Genomic DNA, 23,213 nt, shown 5'->3' with positions numbered 1-23,213 from the left:
AATTAAAATAATCATGTCCCTGCCGTATGAATTTAAGAGTTATGTCATTGTCAATTTGGGTGTACTGACAGAAGTAATTTCCTATAAGTTTCACACTGCAAGAGATCACACCAGGCATCTGAGGAATTAATTATTTATGTACAACTTTCCAGGAATAAGCACTTGAACAGTGGCTGTTCAGAGAATCACAGATTATTTATTTGAAACTTCACCCGTCAGTTATTTCTATATATGGAAAGTGGGCAGAAACACCCTCTCATTTATTTCATATCCATCTCCCTTATTAAAAGTGTCAAATTGTCTTTTTTAGAAGTCTTAAAATGTTTATTGAGAGGAAGTTAAATCAAAATCATGTCACGCTACACATGAATCATTTAAAACCTTAACTGGAACTTGGGTACAAAGTACGGGAAATTAAAAATAAATATTTATCCTTTGTCCAAAGCTTTTCTATATTTTCATATAAAACTTCACTATATAGTTTAAAAACAACATTTGATTAAAAAGTAAGTTGACAATTACATTAATGTAAACAAATAAAAACAAATCATTTTTATAATGAATGAAATAAAAGCATTATGTGGAAAGTACCCACAAGATTTGAATCAATGAATAAAGCATGGAGCAAAACTATCTCATTATTTTAATACATAGTTTATTGAAAATTAAAGATAGGGAAGGAACATTACTGAAATGTAATTTTCAGACAGAGGTGATGTAAAAAAGAAAAAGAAAAGAAACAGCAGGAAGCAACTGACCGTATAGAGTTCTTAATTAGCTGTGATGAAAAGACTGTAAGATGGATGATAAAAGAGAACAGCAGGCGACTTTTACAAAGTCAGAGGGATCAGCTGGACCAGAGTTGTCTCAGACATTTGACTTTTTTTGGGAGAGGTTGATCTTGTCACCGAGACTCAAGGCCATCCCCTGTGAAGTGAAGGAGGGAGATCTTATTGTAACAGATTGTACACGCACGCACGAACATTTCATACATTTCCTTTCAGTCCAATTCTTTCAATAACGTATTCAATTAAATGTTATCCTTCCAAAGGATTCATTTGCTGCATTGCTCAAGTTGAAAGCAAATTAAATTCAACCAAGCCTTTACTTCTCAGATGCATAAGGGTTCATTGTGCAGCAGCTGTGACCCACCTGACTTTTGGCTCTAATGCGTATGTGTCCGTTGACAGGTGCGTCAGGCCCCAGGTGGATGGGCTTCTCGATGCTGACATTAGCCAGGGCATCTTCCCCAAAGATAGAACGAGCATAAAGGTTGGCAGCCATGAAGCCGCAGAAGCCAGACAGTGCCTGATTTGTGAGACAAAAAGAAAAGAGATGAGAATACCCACAGGATTGACAAACTTAATCTAAGTGTGATTGGTGATACATTACCAACAGCTATAATCTAAAACTAGTGAATCTTCTGAACATGCACCGGCACCAAAAGTTAAAATTGCCTACTTCATTCATTTTATTTAGGAGTCTGGGCGGCTTTAAAACTTTCTTTGATCTGCTGTATGTGACGTCTCATACCAACCTTCTCAGGAGTCAGACACTTCATGTTGGTGGACTTGAGGATATGCTGAAGGTACTCGTTCAGATCAGTGATGTTCGTGTTCACCGTCACCTGCGACAAAGAAATATTGCTTAGGGATCGTCTCCAATGCAAATGAATGACTTAACACTCCTACTGTTTCATAAACTCCTGTTTATGGTGGTGTTTTATAGAACATCCTGGTGAACATCCTTAAAGTATCCTTCTCATTGTTCAGACGCTTGTACTCCTGGCGCTTGTTAACATTTCTTAAATATTGGTTTTGATTTGTTGAATGTAAAAAAAAACCCCACTACAGAACAACAAACCTTATAAACATGCCTGACTCATGATGTCATTTGTGTAAAGCCTGATTGTTTCTGGTAACTGGCCACATAATAGAAATGCAAAGCTTACCTTGTTTTCCCACTCAAACTCTGCCCACATCTGTCTGAATTCTGCATCGGTGCAGGAAGCTGGCTGGATGTAGTCCATGATGTCAATGTGGATGTCACTGAGGACGACGCAGTTTCTGTCGCTAGCAGCTCCCGACACATCATAGACTAGAAAGAACAAACCGAGTAATCCCCACAAATAAGAAAACATTCTCTGGTTACAGAGAGCTTGAATTATGACGGTAAACTAAATGATTATCTTACCAATGTTGCCAAATATAATGCCATTCTCAGTAGAAGCCACCTTGACATTGGCCTTGATGTTAGCAAAATCGTGAGGCGCCAGAGTTAGAGGTGAAGGCTTCTCAACCAACTTGAGATCACCTGTGGGATGGATACATTTAGTGAAAATGCATACAAAGTGCAATGTAGCAACAACATGTGATGGGCTTGGATAAGCATTAACAGAGAAGACGACCTACATTTGTCCAGTGAGGTGGAAAATAAACCAGACTAACCTAAAGTGGCCAGCTCAAGAGTGCAACTTTGGAGAGTATCACTGGTTTGGTTGACCACCAGCACGTCCAGCACGATGTCATACTGGTTGACATGAACATAGGCTTCAGCATACACTGGGTCTGAGAAGCCTGTCAGCTGTGTCACCTAGAATGTACAAAAATGACCAATTATAACACAACTTAATACAAATATTTCCTCACAGTAATATTTGCCATTCACTTTATAAAAGGGTTTTTACAGCAGTGCATGTGCACAGCAAGGACTTCAGCAGCAGTGCAGCATGACGAGAAAGAAAAGAAATGACTTGTAGCCGTGTGTCCTTGAGTGAAAAACAATTAAACCCATAGCCAAGTTAAATTACACACTACACCTAAATAGAAAACTATTAAAAACAAACACTCTTCCTACTGTGCAATCAAAAACAGTATCTCCCTCCGAGACAAATTCCACACTAAAGGTTTTAAATATTTATGCATCATAATGCAACAATGAAATCGACAAGTTTTCTAAACAAAACTAAATCTAATCTCCAAGCAGAGATTAGATTTTAAAGCCCATCATTAGTCTACCACAGTTGAGTTATTCTCAAAGTCATTTCCAGTTCTGCCGGACTTGTGGGTGCACCTTGTTGAGTTTTGAAGCAAGGGGATCAGTTGCCTCTTTCCTCTGAGTGTTGCCCATAGCAGCCAGCAGACTGAGCTGGAACTGGTCCTCCTTAGAAGTCATCTCGTTTTTGGCTGTCAGCTGCATGAAGGAGATTGGGTCGTCTGCCTGCACTGTTACGTTACGTTTCTCCGACTCTTTCTGCGGTCAGAATAAGACATATGGTTATTTTTGCGAGGATAATGCGGCCTATCGTTAGCGCACAACAGAATCAACACACCTTAGATGCCGAAAACAGTAAGATGTAAAAACAAGTGGGTAACAGAAATAAATTAAATTAAATCAAGTTATATTTTGTGAGCACAAATTGCAGTTAATATGTTCCTGTGAAGAGAAACAATGGCCCACATATATTAATATTGCATAGTAAGGCCCTAAATTATATATTTTAAAAAACATATTCATCTTAGAAACAGTTATTACTCCATGTATATCTACAAACATCGAAGCGCATTTGCAATATCACTAAACGAGGACCGGGTTCAGAAATATGCAATCGACACAAAAGATGTGTTCATTTCCTCTGCTGGAGGTGCTGCTTCAGCGGTCAGGAGGTTTAATATTGAGTTCAGCACTCGGAGCCAACTGGCATTACCTTTTGTGACAGCTTCTCTTCCTCCAGTCTGACAGTCAGCATATGCGACAAGGATCTGCGGCACTCCTTGTTGAAAAATGTCATTCATAAGTGGCGAGCACTCTGACAGGACCTTGAGGCACAGCGAGATGCGGTCCACATCATCGTCTGTAATTGGCTTCTTGGGCAGAGAGGACTTGCCGAGGTGCAGCACAGTGACCATGATCAGCATGGACTCTGCAACGAAGGACTGAGAGGGACAGCAAGATATTAGGGATTAGAGGAACAGGCAGTCGGTTAAATGGTTTTAACAAAAGCGGTCAGTGAAGTGAAGAGAGGACAACTTACATTTTGTTTCTTTTTGTCTTGAACAATAGCAACATAGCGCAAGGCCACTTTGGTCAGTGTGGTGGCCAGGGAAGCTGCCACATAGAAGTCTCCATCCATCAAGAAGCCTCGAAGTGGAGGTCTGGAACAACAAAAGCAATGTTTATCAAGTGAGCTGGGTGGTACGGTGTCCAAACTCCAGACAATCAGTGGAACATTACAGGCAAATAATGATATCACCCCCACAATGAGCAATTTGTTTTTACCTATCCTCTTCTTTTTTCGATGGCCTGGAGGAGCTGAGGGCACTCTGTGTCACATAGGTACCCATCTCTGTCACCAGCTTCTGGGCTGGAGCCGCACTCACTTCATCGTCCGCTTTCACCTCTCCCGTCTCTCTCTTGATCTCATGTTCTACAATCGGGATCTGTCCGAGCAAGAGACGGATGTTAGATATTTGTGAGAATATTATTTAATTTGGGACTGTCAGGTAAGCTTGTGTTACATTAAATTCTGACACAAACTGATAAACATACCTCTCCCAAGGACCTGCGTATTTCTGTCATCACATTTTGGATGTCGTCCTTGGTGCTGCAGTATTCTCCCAAGATCCACAACGCTCCCCTGTAGATCCTAAAATATGACAATGGTGACACAGGTGATGAGTATTCACAGTGCTTCATACTCCTGTATCGATATACTACCCAGCCCTGATGACAAAACTCAGCCAAGTCTATGAAACAGTTGACAAATGTGACCGAACAACTTGAGATGACCATCAGACCAGATTGACCCAAATCAGGTCATCTTCATTCATCATGTAAATTAACGAGCAGCTAAAGAGTTATCCTGTTTTGTATCATTTAAATTATCTATCTCGTTTCTTTTTCTTCATTAACCACATCATTTAAGAGCGTAGACACAATTGGTGAACAACTGCAATGCGTGATGTTGCCCCTTGTGAGATGATTTGTAGTATAGTTTTAGTACGAGTAATGACGCCTTATTAGCAAAGATTGAATATATAATAATATACTAAATCGTTGATCAACTTGCTTATTTATCTAAATGGAATAGGCTAATTGATTTTCTATAATTATAAAGGGGAAGAGATAAAAACCAAGATAATGCACAATAATCCCCTCAATGTGCTTAGAAAGCCTTACTTGACAGTTTTGATGGCGTGAAAGACTTCCAGCATCTTCTCAATGATGAGGGGTCTCAAGCTTTCAAACCTCTGAATGGCCTCCCGCACAAACTCCAGTACATCAGCAGCAGCTGCCTCATTAGTGTCACTAAGGAACTCCATCAACTGTACATGATATCAACACAAAGAAAAGCCTCACTATACACTCTTATCATACATGTAAACCAGCATTGGGTCAATCTAAAAAACAAACAAACAATGATATAACAAATGTCCAGAGCATCTCACTTCGATGTGCTGAACTAATAGGAAACTCACCACAGGAATAACATTGGCCGCCATGTCAGGAAAGCGCACACTGCAAGAGTGGAGAGTGCGCACCAACAGCTGCCTGTATTTATCAGTGTCTTCATGTTCCGTTACATTGTTTGTTTTGATCACTTCTTTCTTCAAAACAATCACCAGCTGGAAAACAAATGGATGTCACTACATATATTCAATTTGTGTCTGTGTCCATGCTTGGACACGGAAACAGCAGCAATAACATGCCTATACTGTGAACGCCGCTGACCTCTTCTACATTGCGAGATGAAACAAGGTCCAGTGCCAGCTGCAAGGTCTTCTTTCTGACTTCCAGGTCAGGAGTGCTGAGAACACGCAGGATGTCCATCACCAGGTCCTGAATGAAAAGGCATTGGTGACAACACAATTAGGTTTTAGCAGAGACGTTGCACTGTAGGTGCAGCAATCTGCCACTTCTTGATATCTTCCTGACTTTTTCTGCTGCTTTTAACTATATAAAATAGACTAAGATAAAAAACTAATTCTGTATATTTTCTTATACATTTGTTGTTTGTTATACACTGTTGTGTCATATTACATAATAATCATAAAACAAAAGTCTAACATCATAAGTATAAAAAAAGTTTAATGACTAAGAGTTTTTTAATTTTCAGAAGGGGTTTAATTTTGGTTAATGTTTTTTTATAAGAACTTTCTGGAGATAGAAGTATTTTCAAGCACTACTTTATATTTGTTAATTACAGAAAAAACGAACCACAGCAAGAATTCAACGTACCTGTAGTACTCGCTCGTGAGTGGGATGCTCCTTCAGTTCAACCAGACGATCAAGAACAATCAGCTTCACATTGTTGTCGCTCTCCTTGATAATCAAATCAATGTAGCACTGGGCAGCAGCCTGAATTCCAACAAAGCACAAAATGCATAAGAGACTGTACAAGACCAAAGACGTTACTGCTATTGGGCAATATCGGTCCCATATAGACAGTATATGACATACACAAGATCCCAGACAAAACCTTGGTGATGTACCTTAACGGCTGTGGGTGCACTGGAGAGGGTTACAAGAGTGCCAGCAGCCTCATACTTAACAGCTGGACTGGAGGACTGCAGAAGGTTGTAGATGCAACGGATAAACCGGGCACGCTCAGAGGGGTTAGCGTGGCAAACCTAAAAGTTGGAGAGCAAAAAAAGCAAGAGTTCAGACATTAAAGAAGCTCTTCTGGCAGTATGCTGTTGTGCTACATATTTCAAATTAGACTAATAAAAGGCCTTGACTCACTTTGTAGATCAGCTCCACAATGACCAGCTGGAGAATGTCGCCAAAAGTGTGAACTTGGTCAATACACGTGCTGAGGTAATCCAAAGCTCGATCCTGTAAGATGTGAAAGACATGGTGTAAGTTCGGCCTTTGGGACAGATACTGTAGGTCTAGTGGCACACAACAATAGAAACAACATATGCTTCAATATGCTACGGACCTGATCGGCATGAATCAGCATCATGAAAGCATTTCTCTTACAGCTGGCATCTTTTTCATTGACAAGGAAATCATGGATCAACTCTGGAGCATCTGGGATGAGATGTTCAAAGTTCCTTAAAAAACAAAAACATGAAATCATCAACTGCTTGTTGTTCACTGAGGAATGGAGTACAACATATGTGCATGTGGAAAGGCAAAAAAAAAAACAGTTTGTACCTATAGATGGTGTAAATGGCCAGGACAGCATTGCGGCGCACGTAACTGTGGCGGTGCTCCAGGCAGGCCCGGATCGCTGGCATGAGAGGCTCAAGCAACTCGGACTCCTTCAGCTTGCACAGGAAACGCAGAGTGGAGCCACGGATGAACTCATTGGGATGCTGCAGGTCCTGAAATTGAAAAGAGATTGTTTTCAAATATCCAAAATGAAACCAACATATTCTAGCAAAGTTACAATTTCATACTATTATAACATTGTAGATAAAGTAAGCACAAATAGAAAAGACACACAACCCTGCCAAACTGGTGTGCTGCTATTCATTAAGAGTTTTGTATTTTACCATCTCATTTGCCCAATTCAATACCAAACAAAAATAAGTCCCTGCTGTTACACAAAGTGTATAACGATGACGAGAACACCGGATTTAAAAAAAAAAACCAGATTTACAGATTGAGTGGATGAATCTTACCTTTCTGTAGGCGTCACACACCAGGATCATCTCCTGAAGCAGCTTTCCGTCTAGGGTCGTTTTGGGAACAATCTCCCAGAAAACCAGCAGCAGCTTTTTGATGGTGTGGTCTTGAAGTGGCAGCACGAAGCGGATTATGGTCATCAGCAGACCTGGCAACTTCTCACCATTCAGGATCATGATGATGACCTTCTTCAGGGCTTCAGTCTTCGCCTTGATTTCCCCCTTTTCTGTAGAACAATTATTATTATATTACTAACACTATGAATTTGATCAGCATGGCCTCAAGCACGCATTATGATTTTTATAGATCTTCACCTAAAACTTTTCTGAAGCAATCGTTTATTCAATAAGGTTATTAAGTGATTTGTATTTTGATGAGCAATTAATCTTTTTAGTTGTTTGTTTAGTAAAAACCAACATTGGTTAAAGATATTCTGGATAACCCACAGACATCACTGTCAACCGTTTTCACCGGAACAATTTTTCTACTGAAGAAAGAGAGGTGTGTGGATTATCCAGAGTTACCAGGACATCCTTTCAGAGAAGAGAAGTTTTGCTCTTCCCCTCTGCAAAGTTTAGTAAGATTTTTTTTTTGCAAATGAACATTAAGAATAGTTACCTAGATCAGTTTTAAGGCTGACTTCAGAAGGGGGCTCTGAGTCCGATGACACATTGATCAGAGTGTAACAAACGTTCTCTGCAGCCGTCATTTTGCTGCTGGGCTTGTATCCGTTTAGAAGAATCCCAATGAATTTCGCTCACTGGATAATACCTACGAAAAACAGTAGAACAGTGGATTTAGTAAAAAAGGTGGAGAAAGCGTTTACACAGACGCATAAATGTGAGTGCAGCAAATGTGGGATATAACCATGAAGATGTCAACATAGACTGAACAAAATCTGCATAAACAGTAAACACAAACAAGATAAATCTAGTGTACAGCATCAGGTGCATAAATAACAATAAAGCACTGTGGGGTCGTATTTTATAAAACAATTGGACCAGACAACTCTTCTTCTGACTGACAGAACAGTCATCCAGGTACCATTCACAGGGCTTAGTTATACTAGGAGATAACCACTTATTATGTACTGGTATTTAACTGCAATTTTATAGCACATTGGCTCATTGTTTATTTAGCACTGTCACCTCAAAGAACAGAGGTCGTTAATGCATAACATATCAATTGGAAACTGAGTAGTTGTGAATGTATTTTGTTAATAAGTCCTGCCTAAAACACATAGTTCCTGGAATCCACATCACCAAACACTAAAAATAATGAGTTTGTTAAGAAACCATAATGCTACAATGTGACAACTTCCAGCTAATGCTCACAACATAATATATGTATAGTATAGTACATTTAAAGAAAAATAAGACAGTGCTATACAGAGTAACTAGTTATGTACAGGTGTGAATGTTAACAGTTGAGAAAATACAAGTTTATAAAAGGTTTCATGTCGATCTGTGGTGAAGGAAACATAACATAAATAGGGAATTTTGTACTGAAAAGTCTGTAACTCTGGAAGATACTCACTAGGTTTGCCTAACGCAGACTGCTGAAACCTCATATCAACATCATATACATTTTGAAATGTATTTTTGAACTTTGTCCCCCATCACATTGGAAGTGCACAAGGAAGAGGCCCTTTTAATGGCCAGTATGACCAGGAGGAATGATTACATCAAGCAAACCCTGTTTCAAAGTATGTATGGGCACCTGACTATTGTTTTGAGTTGAACAACACCGGATGGTTGTGAGTTCAATACCAGGGCTGCCACCATTGTGCCCCTGAGCAAGGCACTTAACCCTGAGTTGCTCCAGGGAGACTGTCCCTGTAGTTAGTTCACTGCAGGTCGCTCTGGATAAGAGCATCTGCTAAATGACCTGTAATGTAACATTTGGGGAAATTATCCCTTAAAACTTGAAAGCTTTCTTAGGCTTATGCATTGCATATGCAGAACACAATGTTTAATACCACTGGGTAAACCATTTAAAAACCTGTTTTTAATTTTATATTTCTTGTGCTCACAAAAACCAGATGTTGCATTACATAATTGGATTATGTCTGCCGCATATGTGTTGCATCAGATAAAACATCCTAATAATAAAGGCCTGGTCAACCAGGTTATTAGATGAACTTAAACTGTCTGTATTAAAGATGTCAATATGGATGGCTTCTCAAAATGTATTCTGGCAACTGGGCATGTAGTGGGTGGTGACCTAATTTGGTCACCACCACAGCTGAAATATATATTTTTTTAAAACATGCCGATTAGGATGTTGCCTGTTTGTCGCAGGTACACTGAACCCACACAATATAGACAACTTTGTGTGTGTATTCGGAAATATAGAAAATACCTACATATGAAATTATGAGTAGAAATAAATTACATGGCAGCTATCGTTTCTTGACTGAGAAGACAATACATTGGCAACAGCTCTAGTTATAACAAAATGAGGAGCTGAATGACTGCAATACATATATTGAATGCATGTATTATTATATGTATATGTATATATGTATGTATGTATGCGTGTGTATATGTATGTATGTGTGTGTATATGTATGTATATATATATATACATATACCCATATACATACATACACACACACACACACACACACACACACACACACATATATATACATATATATATATATATTAACGAGGTCATGTTTACAAGTTTCGGATATCTTAGTTATTAACGTTACCATTTTCTGATGCGTGTCTGTAAAAACTAGACTGTCATAAACACAGGCAAGGTCTGTCATTGTGACAGCAAAAGCAGTTTAAGTTACACTGTTACAATAACGTAGGTTAATCAAGCTCAACTCAAGAAAGTGACACGCAGCGTTAACACCCTCGTACAACACTACAGCTACTGTTATAGCGTTAATGGCGGTACCTGTAATAGCAACAGCTGTATAGCCAAACCTGAATAAAATGCTAACATCAATTAGTTAGTTGACTATTGAATTGGTTAGATTAAGTTAAGATATATGATCAATTGGTAAGTAGCGAACGTTAGCAGAGGCCAGTTTAGCTTCTGCCCAGGCTAGCAATGAAATGGAGGACAGCAAGGTTAGCTAGCTGCCTTTAGCAGTTACCACGGGTCAGGAAGGAAAACATTACGTTGGTCAAAACTAAGTCACATTACCTACCTAATTGCACGACTTGTATCCTCCGAAGTGGCCTTCGATATGCAGTTTTGGATAATTACATCTGTAAAATGTCTCAGGAGCCCCCTTTGGCGAGCTGTCTGTAGTTCTCCACCACTTCCTACTGACGTGGAAGATTACTTTCTGAGCCACATCACTGCTACCGTGCGCTGGAAGGGTCAAACTCGAGAGAAATAATAGGGATAGCTTTCGATTCAAAAACACACTTGAGAAACTATTACTATTACATCTAGTATTGTGATATTGGGCGCTTTAAATTCAGATCTCGAAAACAATATATATCACAATATCACAATATCATCATGGTTACAGTAGTGTGAAGGCAATATGCCTATGTATACTACTGATCTTGAATATATATTATGCTTCCTGATATTTCAATAAATAAATAGTAAATCTGAAATAACCTAATGGTAAAGCTTATTTTTGTATACTTATGTGTGAATTAAATACTTGACAAATGACAAATGCAATTTCAATTCAAATTAAAAGTATGTTACAGAGTATTTTCTCACTTAATAAGACCTTTAGTGCAAAATGAACAGAGTGATACATTATTTATTATTATTATTATTATTATTATTATTATTATTATTATTATTATTATTATTATTATTATTATTAAGTAAATCTACAATGAGTTGTGCACTAAACAGCATTTATGATGTCACTGCCATTTCATATAACTATGCATAGTGATAATTGCAGCAGTTATGTAGTTATTGTAAACATTTTAAGAAAGAGACAAAATATATGTTCCAAATCTCTGTACAGCAAGTAAATACAATATCAGTTTTAAGTTTTCCACAGTGACTAAAAACGTACACTTCAAAGTGTATTGGTTCATTAGCATATTTAACAAAATAGTACAACATATTTTAATGGTATGCAGCACCCTCCAGTGGAAGCTTAGCCTTAGTGATACAGTGGATGCGCAGAAGCATGAAGGAACTGCACCGTAAAGTGAACGTCTTAAAATCTTTCATTCAGTCACTATCTCTTTACTTATCAGCAATGCAACAACCCATAGCCAAAGGCCACTAATCAAACAGCATAATTGTGGAAAGTGGAATAATTCACTTTCAAAACAGAAGGTGAGTTTTTATGGCAAACCTAACAAAACAATGTTTTTAGTTTTTTATATAAAAAGTTAATAAATTATTAAATCTAGTTATGTTATCATTTTATTATTGCTACCAACAAATCCCCTGAAAATGCATTAATAAGTATTGTCTGCGCAATAGCAAACTACATTGGCCATGTTCATTATAATGAAAGGATTTGTTTTGTAATATTTGTGTAATCGTTTTGTTTTAAGGCCATGGAGTTCTATGGCACAGAGGCATAATTCACATCAGGCTGTCTGTACACAAACAATATTCATTAGTCGGTTAAATGCTTTTAGTGTCACCAGAATTTTTATTTATTTATGTGAGTTTATCAGACCAACACTATAAATTGTACAGTATTGTATGGCTGCAAACACCACAATAGACTACTATCATTCTTACACTGATTAACAACCACTTCCATGGAAGTGTTTACATAAGTATACATATTCAAATCGAAGTTTTCATGATAAGGAGGGTTTATGGTTCAAGTCAAGAGCAAAGTACTTGTTTACATTACATAACCTATTTCAGCCAAAGAAGAATGGCTACACACGTGCCTCTATCTTCTCTGTAAGCTTACTATAAAAACTATAGTTTATGGGATTCTTATTTAACTTAGTTAAAATATCCTGTTCTGTGTGCATGGCTTCTCTTAGGCCAGAAACATCATATTGTACCAGATTGTTCAAATTACCTTAATTAAAGGAATACATATATAAAAGGACCCTAGGACGTTTACTTGGGTGCCATGGCATCAACTAATAGGGATCCTTTAAATAAAGAATCATTGATGGACAATTGCATAGAATAATAGCATATTAAAAGGTTGGCGGTGGTGTGCAGAATACAAGCATTGGCTTTAGGCCAATCTCAGGTATCCAAAGTTATACTGGTTACAGAACTAAAGGAGAGGCAAAATACACACATAGTTATACTTATATAAGTATAAGATATATACGTTTATTTAGTGTTAAAGAGAATAAATGTTTACCCTGCTGACAAAAACTGAACCAACTGTAAACACTGAACAGGATTATTAACACTTCAAATAATATCGTAATCAAATGTTTACTTTTCAGAGACACATCAGGTCACACCTCTTTATCTACAGTCTATGTGAAATTCTTTCTCTTTTCTTTTTTCTTGTTTCTTGTTTCTTGTATTTTATTTATTTTATTCTTCTGTACATTATGTGTTGCTGTATGCATTCAAATGTTTACCTTAACTAGTGCTATTTTGACCTTTTTCACAGACGACATTTTGACTTGCAGAGACACAGGTGTTACTAATTACATTAAAGATGGCTCAGTTCTATTTTAGGGCTCCAGTAAGTCAGCATGTACAATGCAAGGGATCTGGAATTGGCAAAACGAATGAATGTCAATCTGTTGTGACATGTCAACGTAGCTGCTGTGAAAAAGGTCTATGAGCTGTCAATTGCAGCTCTAAGATTAGTCTGTCAAGACATCCCCACACAGTTTGTCTTCTGCTGTTGCGACTTGTTTGAGTCTATTGATGTTTTATTTTTGCCCTATATTTTAACATGCACAATTGTATGTCTTAGATTCTCATTTTGCTTATAATACATATTCTAAATATGTATTTAAGGAATGGCTTATAGTTTTAGGGTAATAACTTTTTTTTGTTTAAGTTGGCAGCTCTCATGGATCAATTATTTATCTTTAATTCAGGCAATCAAGTCATGTTGGTGTATCATGTTACCATCACATTAGGATGTCAACAAGCTACCTTACGTTTGGGAAAGTCTCTATGTATCTAGTTAGAGCAACCAGTGGGACTTGTTTTGCCAGTCATGAACATTGGCTTTGACTGTACTTTTTTTTATCTCGCAAACTACGTGAAACGATTTAGCCTATTTAGATATCTCGCCTCTACTCGGCAGTTACGACCGGTTACAGTGTTTTTCTGATCAATTTAATCGACAATCGTCTTACCCATTTTAAGGCAGGCGAAGCAAACGATCCCAGAGCAACATGATGCAGCGACACGCAGTGGTGACACTTTTGACAAAAACATTTTTTTTTTAAATGGTAAAATATAACTTTAATTATAGCCTACAGGTAATCAGACTATCACCAAGCTAATTCAAACTATATGCAAGAAATTGAGTCGTGCGAAGTATTTAAAATTGAAACAAAACTGTGGAACAGTTGACTCAAGCCATTTATTAATGTATCTCCATTTTAAACAAAGTGATATTCAAGTTTTATAAAGATTACATCAGTTCTAAAAACGTATGACTTGATTTCAAATGAATAATAACAAGGATTATCCTACACATTAGTAACTGAAACAATTAAACGTAGCCTACAAGGTAGGAGGGTAACATTGTTAGAATAGAGCAGAATATACTTTGTCTACTTTTTGTACGCAAAAGACGGACATGTGTCTTCTGTTTGCTTGTGGAAGATCTGCTAGTAAAATGGTTACATTAAAGCACATCATATCCCATCGAGACAGGACACATTTAAAAACATTTACATAAAATCACACAATACACAATAGAAGCTCAATTAAAAGCACCAGGTAGGATACTCGATGGTGAGGACTGAATCAAGGCTAAATAAATAGATATAAAATGCTGTGTGCTGACTGACTGTCATTACTGATTAAGATATTTTATGGAAACAGGGAGAAACGATGTTTTTCTTTGCTCAGGAGACTCTGTACATTTTCCCTGAGGGCAGCATTTAAATAGAACCGTCAGTCTTAGTGATATTTTCTTTTTAAATGGGAACTTTTTAAAAGTTTGGCCATTAACTGCAGCCTCAGTGGTTATATTACGGTATATTAATGATGCAGCTCAGGATTGGTTCAGCGCTCCACATTACAAAGCCCTGAGGTCGAAGTTGTGGCCTCTAGGCGGCGACAGAGAGCCCCTTTTCTGTAAAAACAACATCTCACCTTCTTTCTTTAGTCCAAGTGCTGGAGCACGTTTGAGTGACCATGGAGTGCATTTGCTGTCATGTAGTTCAGCGTTAATACGGCGTGAATATTAGAAGAGGGGGACTTTTGCGTGGATACGAGGAGGCACAGTCGAGCCATGGCTGCACGGGAGGACGGAGAGGTTTTGCACAGTAAAATAAGGCACCACGACGGAGCTGGAAGTGTAAACAGCTCAGAGGGCTTCAGGAACGGCTATGTGAAGAGCTGCGTCACCCCTCTTAAACAGGACCATCAGCGGGGATTTTTGTTTAACGTGTGCAGGTTTTGCAACGAAGACATTCTTAATTCCAGATTGTTAAAGATCTCTGCCCTCTACGTCGGCGCGTTTGTAATCTTCGTAGTTTCTTTCCTCATTTCTAGGAGCTTGCAAAGTGACTCGCTTTGGGATTTGCGGACTTTTTTGTCGGGCTTCTCCCAGTCCATCAGTCCTTTATTCAGTATAGGATGTGCTTTCTTCTTTCTGACGTTTTACCTGAGGAGGAAAAAGAAGGAGAGCAGTACATGTTGGCTCGTGTCACTGCCAGCATCGTGTTACCTCGGCGATTTTTTGGTTTTGAGGTTTTTGCAATGGGGAGAGGACCAACACCAGATGCAAATGGTGGGCAGGTTGTTATTCGTGTTGGGATGTGTGGGTCTGCTCACCCTGATCCCCACTCTGAAACTCAAACACAGTGTTCTTATACTGGTTTTTGCCAGCGTTGTGTGGCTTGTTTCTTTCACAAGTTTGAGCGGTCTGCCTGCACTGCTCAGACCGCTTTTCGCCTGCTTCGCGGGGGTTTCGGGCTCCCTGTTGGGGCTCTGTTTTGACCGTTACTACCCGTCGAGGGAAGCACCAAGTGGGATTTCCACCACGGAGGAAAAGGTCCCAGTGATCAGACCTAGGAGAAGGTCCAGTTGTGTTTCACTGGGGGAAACGTCGACCAGCTATTATGGCAGTTGTAAAATGCCTCGCAGACCTTCGTTACCCTGTATATCCAGAGAACAGGTAGGTCTTTCCCTGCAGGACCACGTCTGTTGTTATTGTTCAAAGTAGGCCCACTGATAATCCACAGCTACCCCGAGTGCACATGTGCATCAGAGGAGGAAACCACCCAATCGTATGTCAGGACAAAGCCCACAAAGCAAATCAAACTACTGATTTAGAGAAGAAGACACAAAACAACATACTCTCACAAATGATTAGATTTGTAATATGTAAATTACTTGTAGTTTTTAAGTTTTCTGGTAAAAGAGAACTATTGTGAATTAGGTTATTAGAACTAGGTCATTGGCTTTGTCTACATTTTTAACATTTCGACCAATTATTAAAACAGTGTGCTTTATATCTTATACATACTTATAATTAAGAATCAGCATATTAATAGAATATACATCTTCATCGTCTATTCAAATGTATTTGTCTTCACAGATGTACATTCACTTCCTCTGCCATGGGTTAGAATACATGAGATACATAAACAATAAATAAGTAATAAGTGGGCCAAAACGTTGGGATGAAAGTGCCCAAATGTGCAATATGTTTGCCTACAACACTTCATGACATCAGTAATGTTTATCTGCATTTTTGGAGGGAATATATTCATTTTGAAGTTTTATATACCAGATAAACAATGAAATGTGAGTGTCCATCTACATCAGGCTGTCAGAATAACAACACAACCAGCAGCATAGCAAGTGGTGTGGCCTATAGTCCCGTTTGACTGTAGCTGTAAACAACAAAATGATGGTGAGCAAACACACGGATTATTCAGTGTCTACTGTCCACACTCAGCGTGTGTTTCTTCTTTTTGTTTGCTTGTATACACAAGCCCGCACAAGCTGTATGAAACCAGTCTGTTTACACACAGTAGTTAACAGGTCCACCGCAAAGTGATGCTCCTCTCTATTTTAAATTCATTTTGTAACGCAATACACCTATATCGAGTGATATCCATTCTAAATGAAGACTATCGTGTTGCATACAATATGTTGTGGACAAAAAAGCTGATGCAAACTGTTGTGTTGCCTTCATTTGTGTGTAGATAAATGGCACCATTATTGTCAGCATTATTTGCATTTAAAAAAACAAAACATGCAGTTCTTTAGTTGACACCAATGCATTGTTGTTGTGTCCTTCAAGCTTTGTTAGCAATGAGAAGAGAACTAAAAATGTATATCCAGTTTGTCTCAGTTGTGCTATTTCCAGCAGTTGTTTTTCCACTTCATTGTGTTTTAGGCTATTAGCAGATTAGCAGTCACATTGAGTTAGGCCTTAAACAGAGCATGAAAACTGAAACAGGTTGGATCATTCAGGACCCTTCAGGAACAACTTACACCATTTAACTTTTTATCTTTATCCAACAATATTCTCAGAATGCACTTTATTTTACTGTAAATTAGCGAGAGGTTAACAGTAAAATATAGAGGCTGTAATATCTTTTTTAAAGTTGGCTGTTTTTGAAACCCCTACATGATGCTCCAACATTATTTACAGAACATGTGTGATTTACACACATACATATATATGCTATGGAAATATTGTATATAGGGTTGGGCAATAATTCAATATGATAATTTAACATCTTTCAATGGAACGTGATGTAATCATACCTCGAGATATCGTAGTGCATGATTACATTGTCTAAATTGATAATAACAAGCACATAATAACTCAAACATGTCAAAACTTTTGAGGTCAAATATTTTGAAGGAATCTCAGCCCTGATTGTAAATTAGTAAAATTCCTAATAAGCATATTTCCATTTTTATTTTGCTCAATTGACACTAGTTGTAGTTAAGTGATGAAATTCAGGGCGTGGGGCCCCTTAATGTGCAACAGTTAGTTTTCCAGTTAGGTAGGTGTACACACGTGGTACACTCAAAGTACTACACCTTATAATTTTACATTTGAAAGTTGAAACAGGAAATTGTTTTTGATTAAACAAACTTTTTAAAATTGCTACATTAATCGTCTGGTTCCGTCACCTGCCCCACATCTCCAACCAAACGTTAAACCTCATTTTAAAAAGTTTAAAATTGCATAAATGTAAACTGTAGACAGACATTTGTAAAATGTGTGAAAATGACAGCAAAAAGTAGTCGTTAAGAGGTTATTGATTGTGTATAGTTTTGCCATATTATCAGTTGAATATCTGACGTGCATCACAATTCATATTGAGGAAAAAGATAACCCAAATTGCGAGCATATGTTATCGCCTGCGTCATCCTCACACTGTCCTTAAAAACTGACTTAGCAGCGTCCTGCCAGGAAACCTTCATATCAAAGTTGTGACTGTTGGGGTGAGTGTGTCTGTCTATCTGTAGGTGCCAGTCCTATGAAGCAGCTTACTGGCAACCTGTCTGAAATGTTGTTCCCACTGCATGCTGGGATAGATCTTACTCACTGGGATAATAATAATAATAATACATTACACTTCTATAGCGCTTTTCTTGTAACTCAAAGACGGATAGTATGATGGCTTACAATATTAGCGATGTAGGAAAGAGCTGTTGTCGATGTTCTCGGATCTTAAAAAAGGTTTTTTCTCTGTAATCAACATTTTTCTCAGTATTAATGAGACAGTTTGTGCGTCAGAGGCGGCCCAAAAGAGGCACAAAGGCAGACTTCTAAAGGAGTCACTCAGGGTTCACTGGTGATGTCACACATGTTCTTCATCTTCACACGCATTTTACACACCAGTCAATTCCTCTTTCTGCTGTCTGAGAGGTTCATTCAGTTGCAAAGAGTGGGGCCTGTTGTATTTGTTAGCAGTCACACGTGGTTGTATATATAACAAGTTCATCATCACCTTGGAAAAAAAGGTTCCACAGAGTTTCGGCATCATGTAGACGAGAGTGAGTTTCGATGACAGACACCAATGTGTAAACACTAGATATTAAGAAAATGTTGCTTTTAAAAGGGTTCATTCAAAACTGGAAATCATTGTCACAATTTTCAGATCACCCTTTTTTTTTATAATTATCATGCTACACCTCTAGCTATGGAAAACTGTCAGCTGCTTTCTAAAATCGTATAACAGGACACAGCAAACAAACATACTGTCAACAGTTAAACCAACAGCGGGTTGTATATTATACTACAGGTAACTACAGTAACAGTAGCTCGACGCAGTATAACCATCAAATAACTCTCACTGATGAAAAATGTCAGAAGAGTTTTTAGCCTCTGTGCTATTCTTTTCAAATTTGTAAATCCATTCTGTGAGCTGAAATTGAGGTGTGAATATTTTAGGTTTTGGATGTTTTGCCACAAGTATTTCTTCACCCATCTTCACCCATATTTCTTCACCCATTTCTTCACCCATCAGAAGTAATTTAACACAGAAAGCTTGAAAGGGGCACCTAAAGGTATTCTTTGGTATTACAACACTAGAAGTGAATTAACAGTTGTTAATTATATTACTATAAGGTGCGCAGTGTAGATAAAGCGATAAAATAAAACGCATTGAATGGATCAGCGTCTCATGTTTCGACAAAGGCGGTTGCTTTTGTTTTTGATGAGCAGGGTTTTTCTTATCTGTTCTCGTAACGTGCACATGAGGTTGCACATGCATGCCAAAAATGTTATCTTTTAGGCTAATAACGCTAATGTAGCTCCTCCCCCCTCCTCCTATGTTTTGAGGACTTTCGGGTTGATGACTTGACCTCATCAAATTAGTATAAAAACAATGTTTACTTTTCTAGACATGTCTTTAAAATTTAAGTTAGAGGTTTTATGGCATCTCGTTGGAATTACACAATTCTACATATTAACAGTTGGAGATGGTGATGTGTCCTGAAAGGTCAAGTTCCAAAAAGATTAGAAGAATAAGACAGATTGAGCTTGCAGATATTTTATAAGGAAGGAAATGTATCCAAATATTTGTCTGTAATCAGAAGAGTGCACCTTCAATGTTCTTCCTAAAACTAAGTGACAGAAAATCAAATAGAGTTTATTAGGCAATGGGCATGCCCGGGTACTGATGAGCAAATCATTGTATCTAACAAGACATTTTTCCTTCAGCCCATCGTAGTTTCTATAGCCAGTTTGTTTCAGCAGTTTGTTTTTAATTACCTGTTTACCTGAGTTACATTTTAAAACGCTGAGTTGACAAATGAGTGTTATATGTTACGACCAATACCAACAGCTTCATTGATCACCTAATTGAAATCCAGCTGTCTGATTGCACACAATTCATACCATCCTTCATACAGTTTCAACACATTGGCGTCATTCTTTCAATATATTTTAACACCAATGACGATGTAAGTACGATATTGACACAAACCAATCAGGCAAATATCTTTTGCCCACTTTTAAGTTTAAGAAGAAACAACAGTTTCTTCTTAAACTAACAGTGGGTGATGAATTAATGAGTGACCATTGCTTTAAATTACTTTTGACAACAACTTGATGAAAATGTTATCGTTTGCGTATTCGAACTAGACTTGGACTATTCCACAAACAACAGGACAAGAAGGCAAGAACCAAAGTGCAGACTTATTCATTTTCATGTAATGTTATGGCCACATAATGAGTGAAAAGATTGCTCTATTTTTCTTAAAGGTCAGCCTCTCAGTTATCTTTGCTCCTGCGCAGTGTTGTGTTAGAGTTCGATGACAGTCTCTGAAGCTGAGCACATCTTTCATTGGAGGTGTGATGCTTAAATTTGTCAGAGTGACTAAGAAGGAAAACCCTTCATTTGTTGCTGCCATCTTAGGGGCTTCACTATTATACACCCTGTATTGAAACAGCGTTTAGACGGCTCATTTAGAAATCATGAAAGAGGACAAATGATTCTAAATCTGTAAAGAAAAGAAATCCGGTACACTATAAACACTATAAACAACATATTGTATGCAGTGTCCAAGATTCTATCTCCAGCACTGTATAAAAGATTGTGTTTAAAATATTGTATGTCTCATTCATCCTGTTCCAGCTTCAATTAATGTTCATTTTTGATTGTTTCCAGTCTCAGTTTTGTGTTTTGGCACAGTAACTCAAAACCTCTTGCACAACCAAAGCTTTATGGATTGACTGCAAGTACCAGGGGTTACTTTAATGCAATAAATCCTAGATTTATTGCATTAACAGTGCCCCTCTATTGTGTTCAATTCTTCTTCAATAGGAGACCTTAATAAGTCTGTGAATCACATAAGTGTGTCTTGCACTTTGAGACTGTCCAATAGTCAAACAGGTCACAAATTGAGACCCATAATATGCAAGTAAAACATTATTTTCTTTTTTACAATTTGTCTGCGGCATATTTGGGTGTTGGTCCTTTAGAATCATTTATTTCAAATCCAAAACAATGATCTTTTCTGTCACAAAACTTTGTCAGCATGCGTCTCTGACACCCAGTTATTCTTTTGAGTTGAAGTAGATAAAGTGGAGATAGTATTTCTTAAGTAGGATTATTGTATTTGGGATTTCATGGCAGCAATCTAAAAGCTCTACTTCATGAGTAAGACCTTTTGAGGCAGTGCAATGTACAATTCAGGGAGAAGGCCCTCTTTTTGTGTGGTTACCACTCCACGGGGGCAGGCAGGGGTAAATAATACACTTAACTAACCCCCCATACCGACAAGAACAGAGACGCAGGCTGCAGAGAGAAAGGTTGGAAGGGAGAGCAGTGAAAACGCAGAGCAGCTCTCAGCTGTCACGTTCGCTTGCTGTAAAGCCATGTGGAATGATATAACATTGACGTCACAACCCAGTGACGTACCACAGGGTGATTGCAAAGAAGAAGAAAAAAATGCCAAGTCTTATTAATCGCCCTGTAGAATATAGTGTCTGCCTCCAGCAGTGATGTGAAAGGGAGAAATTGTCCGTCTTTAGACAGTGTGCAGTAGAAATAGTCTTTTAAGGGGGAAAAGTTTCCACGGAGAGACCACTCAGTTTATTCATTCACAAATCATACAGAGCTTTTCTATTATTGCACAAATAATATATTTATAATAAGATGATATAATACATTTGTTACTTGTTTGGCACTATCAGCACTGTGGTGTAAGTGTATTGAAATAGTTAAGTAATGTTTACTTTGAGTGAAAATAAATGATGGAAGTATAGACAAAGTAATTAGTGTCAAATCTAATAGCAGATTTTTGTTTTGAAATCTATTAGTAGATTGTTGGTTTAATATGTAATGGTAGATATGGGATTTAGAAAAATGTTGTGTTTATTTTTTGTTAGGGGTCTAAAATCATGGCCAAATGATATTGTACCCAATGTGCTGCAGTTTGCATCCTCAGCCTCGATCGGTATTGTCTGTGGAGATGAAAGCCTCTGCATTTATTGAAACTGTCTGCTGCTTCACTGTTATCCAAACTAAAGCACTGTCTGAACACCGTGTGTTAAGTTCAAGATGAGTTGTGTGTGCTGAAGCAAGCATTCAGTTTCAAGTTTACAGTAAATCCTCCACATGCTGGTTATGCCATATAAATAAGTCCATCTTGCTTAAAACAATTAACTGTATAAAGGATAATCAAATTAAACCTTGTCGGGCATGCAGGGCCACCCTGGACCTCTTACGTGCTCAGAATGCGTCATAAACACTTAAGAGAACAACACAATCTCATTTTGCATTGTTGCTAATATACTTGTTGCACTTAATAATAATAAAAAAAAGAATTAGATAAGTAAGAACCTTGTGAACTCAACCTAATTAGCTTATAAGGAATGTGCTGACTGAGACAATGTGCATTGCCTTAAAATGAAGAACATTACATTTGGTCTGCAGGTAAAGGTTATATGTGTGTGTTTCTATTTTATTTTAAGGAAACTTTAATCTGGATATTATCAATGTTGTGGATCATTTCTCTCAGTCCATGTGAAAGTCAAACAACCTGTAAGTCTTGTGTGTGTGTGTGTGTGTGTGTGTGTGTGTGTGACATCCGCAGTTTAATTTATAATACAGGTGTTATATAAATATGGAAATATGGCCATCTTTAGTGAAAGTGTTGTTAATCTGTCTTTGAGCTGATTATTATATTATAACTCTATTTGATGAAATGTGAAGCTGATCTATTGTTTAGCTGAAAGAGAATGACGTGTGACGCTAATGTGTTTAGGAGCTTGCGTAACAGTTGCGACATAAAGACCAAATGTCCTAATTCATAGCAACTCGTCATCGACGTCACAGGTAGCTTTGATAATAGGCAAACATTTTATGAATGCAGAATCTAGAGCTGAATCAGCATTTATGATTGTTGCCTAGATGTGTAATGGAGCTTTTTCTGGTGTTTGAAATGTATATCATTTTATTATTTTGGGATTGTACTGATTCAAATGAGGTTTTTCTTGTTATTGGATCCAGATTCTGTGGCTTATATTCTCA

General features: G+C 37.9%; 2 protein-coding genes across 4 annotated transcripts in view; one reads left to right on the top strand and one right to left on the bottom strand.

The window, feature by feature from the left end:
• Positions 1-630: 630 nt before the first annotated feature.
• copb1 (COPI coat complex subunit beta 1) lies at positions 631-10,963 on the bottom strand. Its single transcript, XM_029428110.1, is given in 23 exon segments — positions 631-927; positions 1,153-1,308; positions 1,538-1,627; positions 1,952-2,097; positions 2,194-2,313; positions 2,448-2,592; positions 3,073-3,252; positions 3,707-3,781; positions 3,783-3,935; positions 4,034-4,154; positions 4,279-4,439; positions 4,549-4,645; positions 5,179-5,324; positions 5,478-5,624; positions 5,731-5,838; positions 6,238-6,357; positions 6,492-6,629; positions 6,742-6,834; positions 6,941-7,055; positions 7,159-7,328; positions 7,629-7,858; positions 8,251-8,403; positions 10,799-10,963. Coding segments are annotated over 22 exon segments (2,862 nt in total). The 5' UTR covers positions 8,342-8,403; positions 10,799-10,963; the 3' UTR covers positions 631-867.
• Positions 10,964-14,851: 3,888 nt separating this feature from the next.
• pde3b (phosphodiesterase 3B) overlaps positions 14,852-23,213 on the top strand; it is a 39,128-nt gene continuing 30,766 nt past the window's right edge. For 2 of the 3 annotated variants that reach the window (XM_029455446.1, XM_029455439.1), the window contains exon 1: positions 14,853-15,880. In XM_029455446.1, coding sequence (XP_029311306.1) covers positions 14,993-15,880 — 888 coding nt within the window. In that variant the 5' untranslated portion in view covers positions 14,853-14,992. Of the gene's footprint in view, positions 15,881-23,213 lie in introns of all 3 variants that reach the window. The other variant, XR_003834070.1, reaches the window with a different exon arrangement.

Source organism: Cottoperca gobio, chromosome 3 (genome assembly GCF_900634415.1).
Source record: "Cottoperca gobio chromosome 3, fCotGob3.1, whole genome shotgun sequence".
NCBI lineage: Eukaryota > Metazoa > Chordata > Actinopteri > Perciformes > Bovichtidae > Cottoperca > Cottoperca gobio.
The sequence above is the reverse complement of the archived record's forward strand: the minus strand, read 5'-3'. Positions and strand labels throughout refer to the sequence as shown.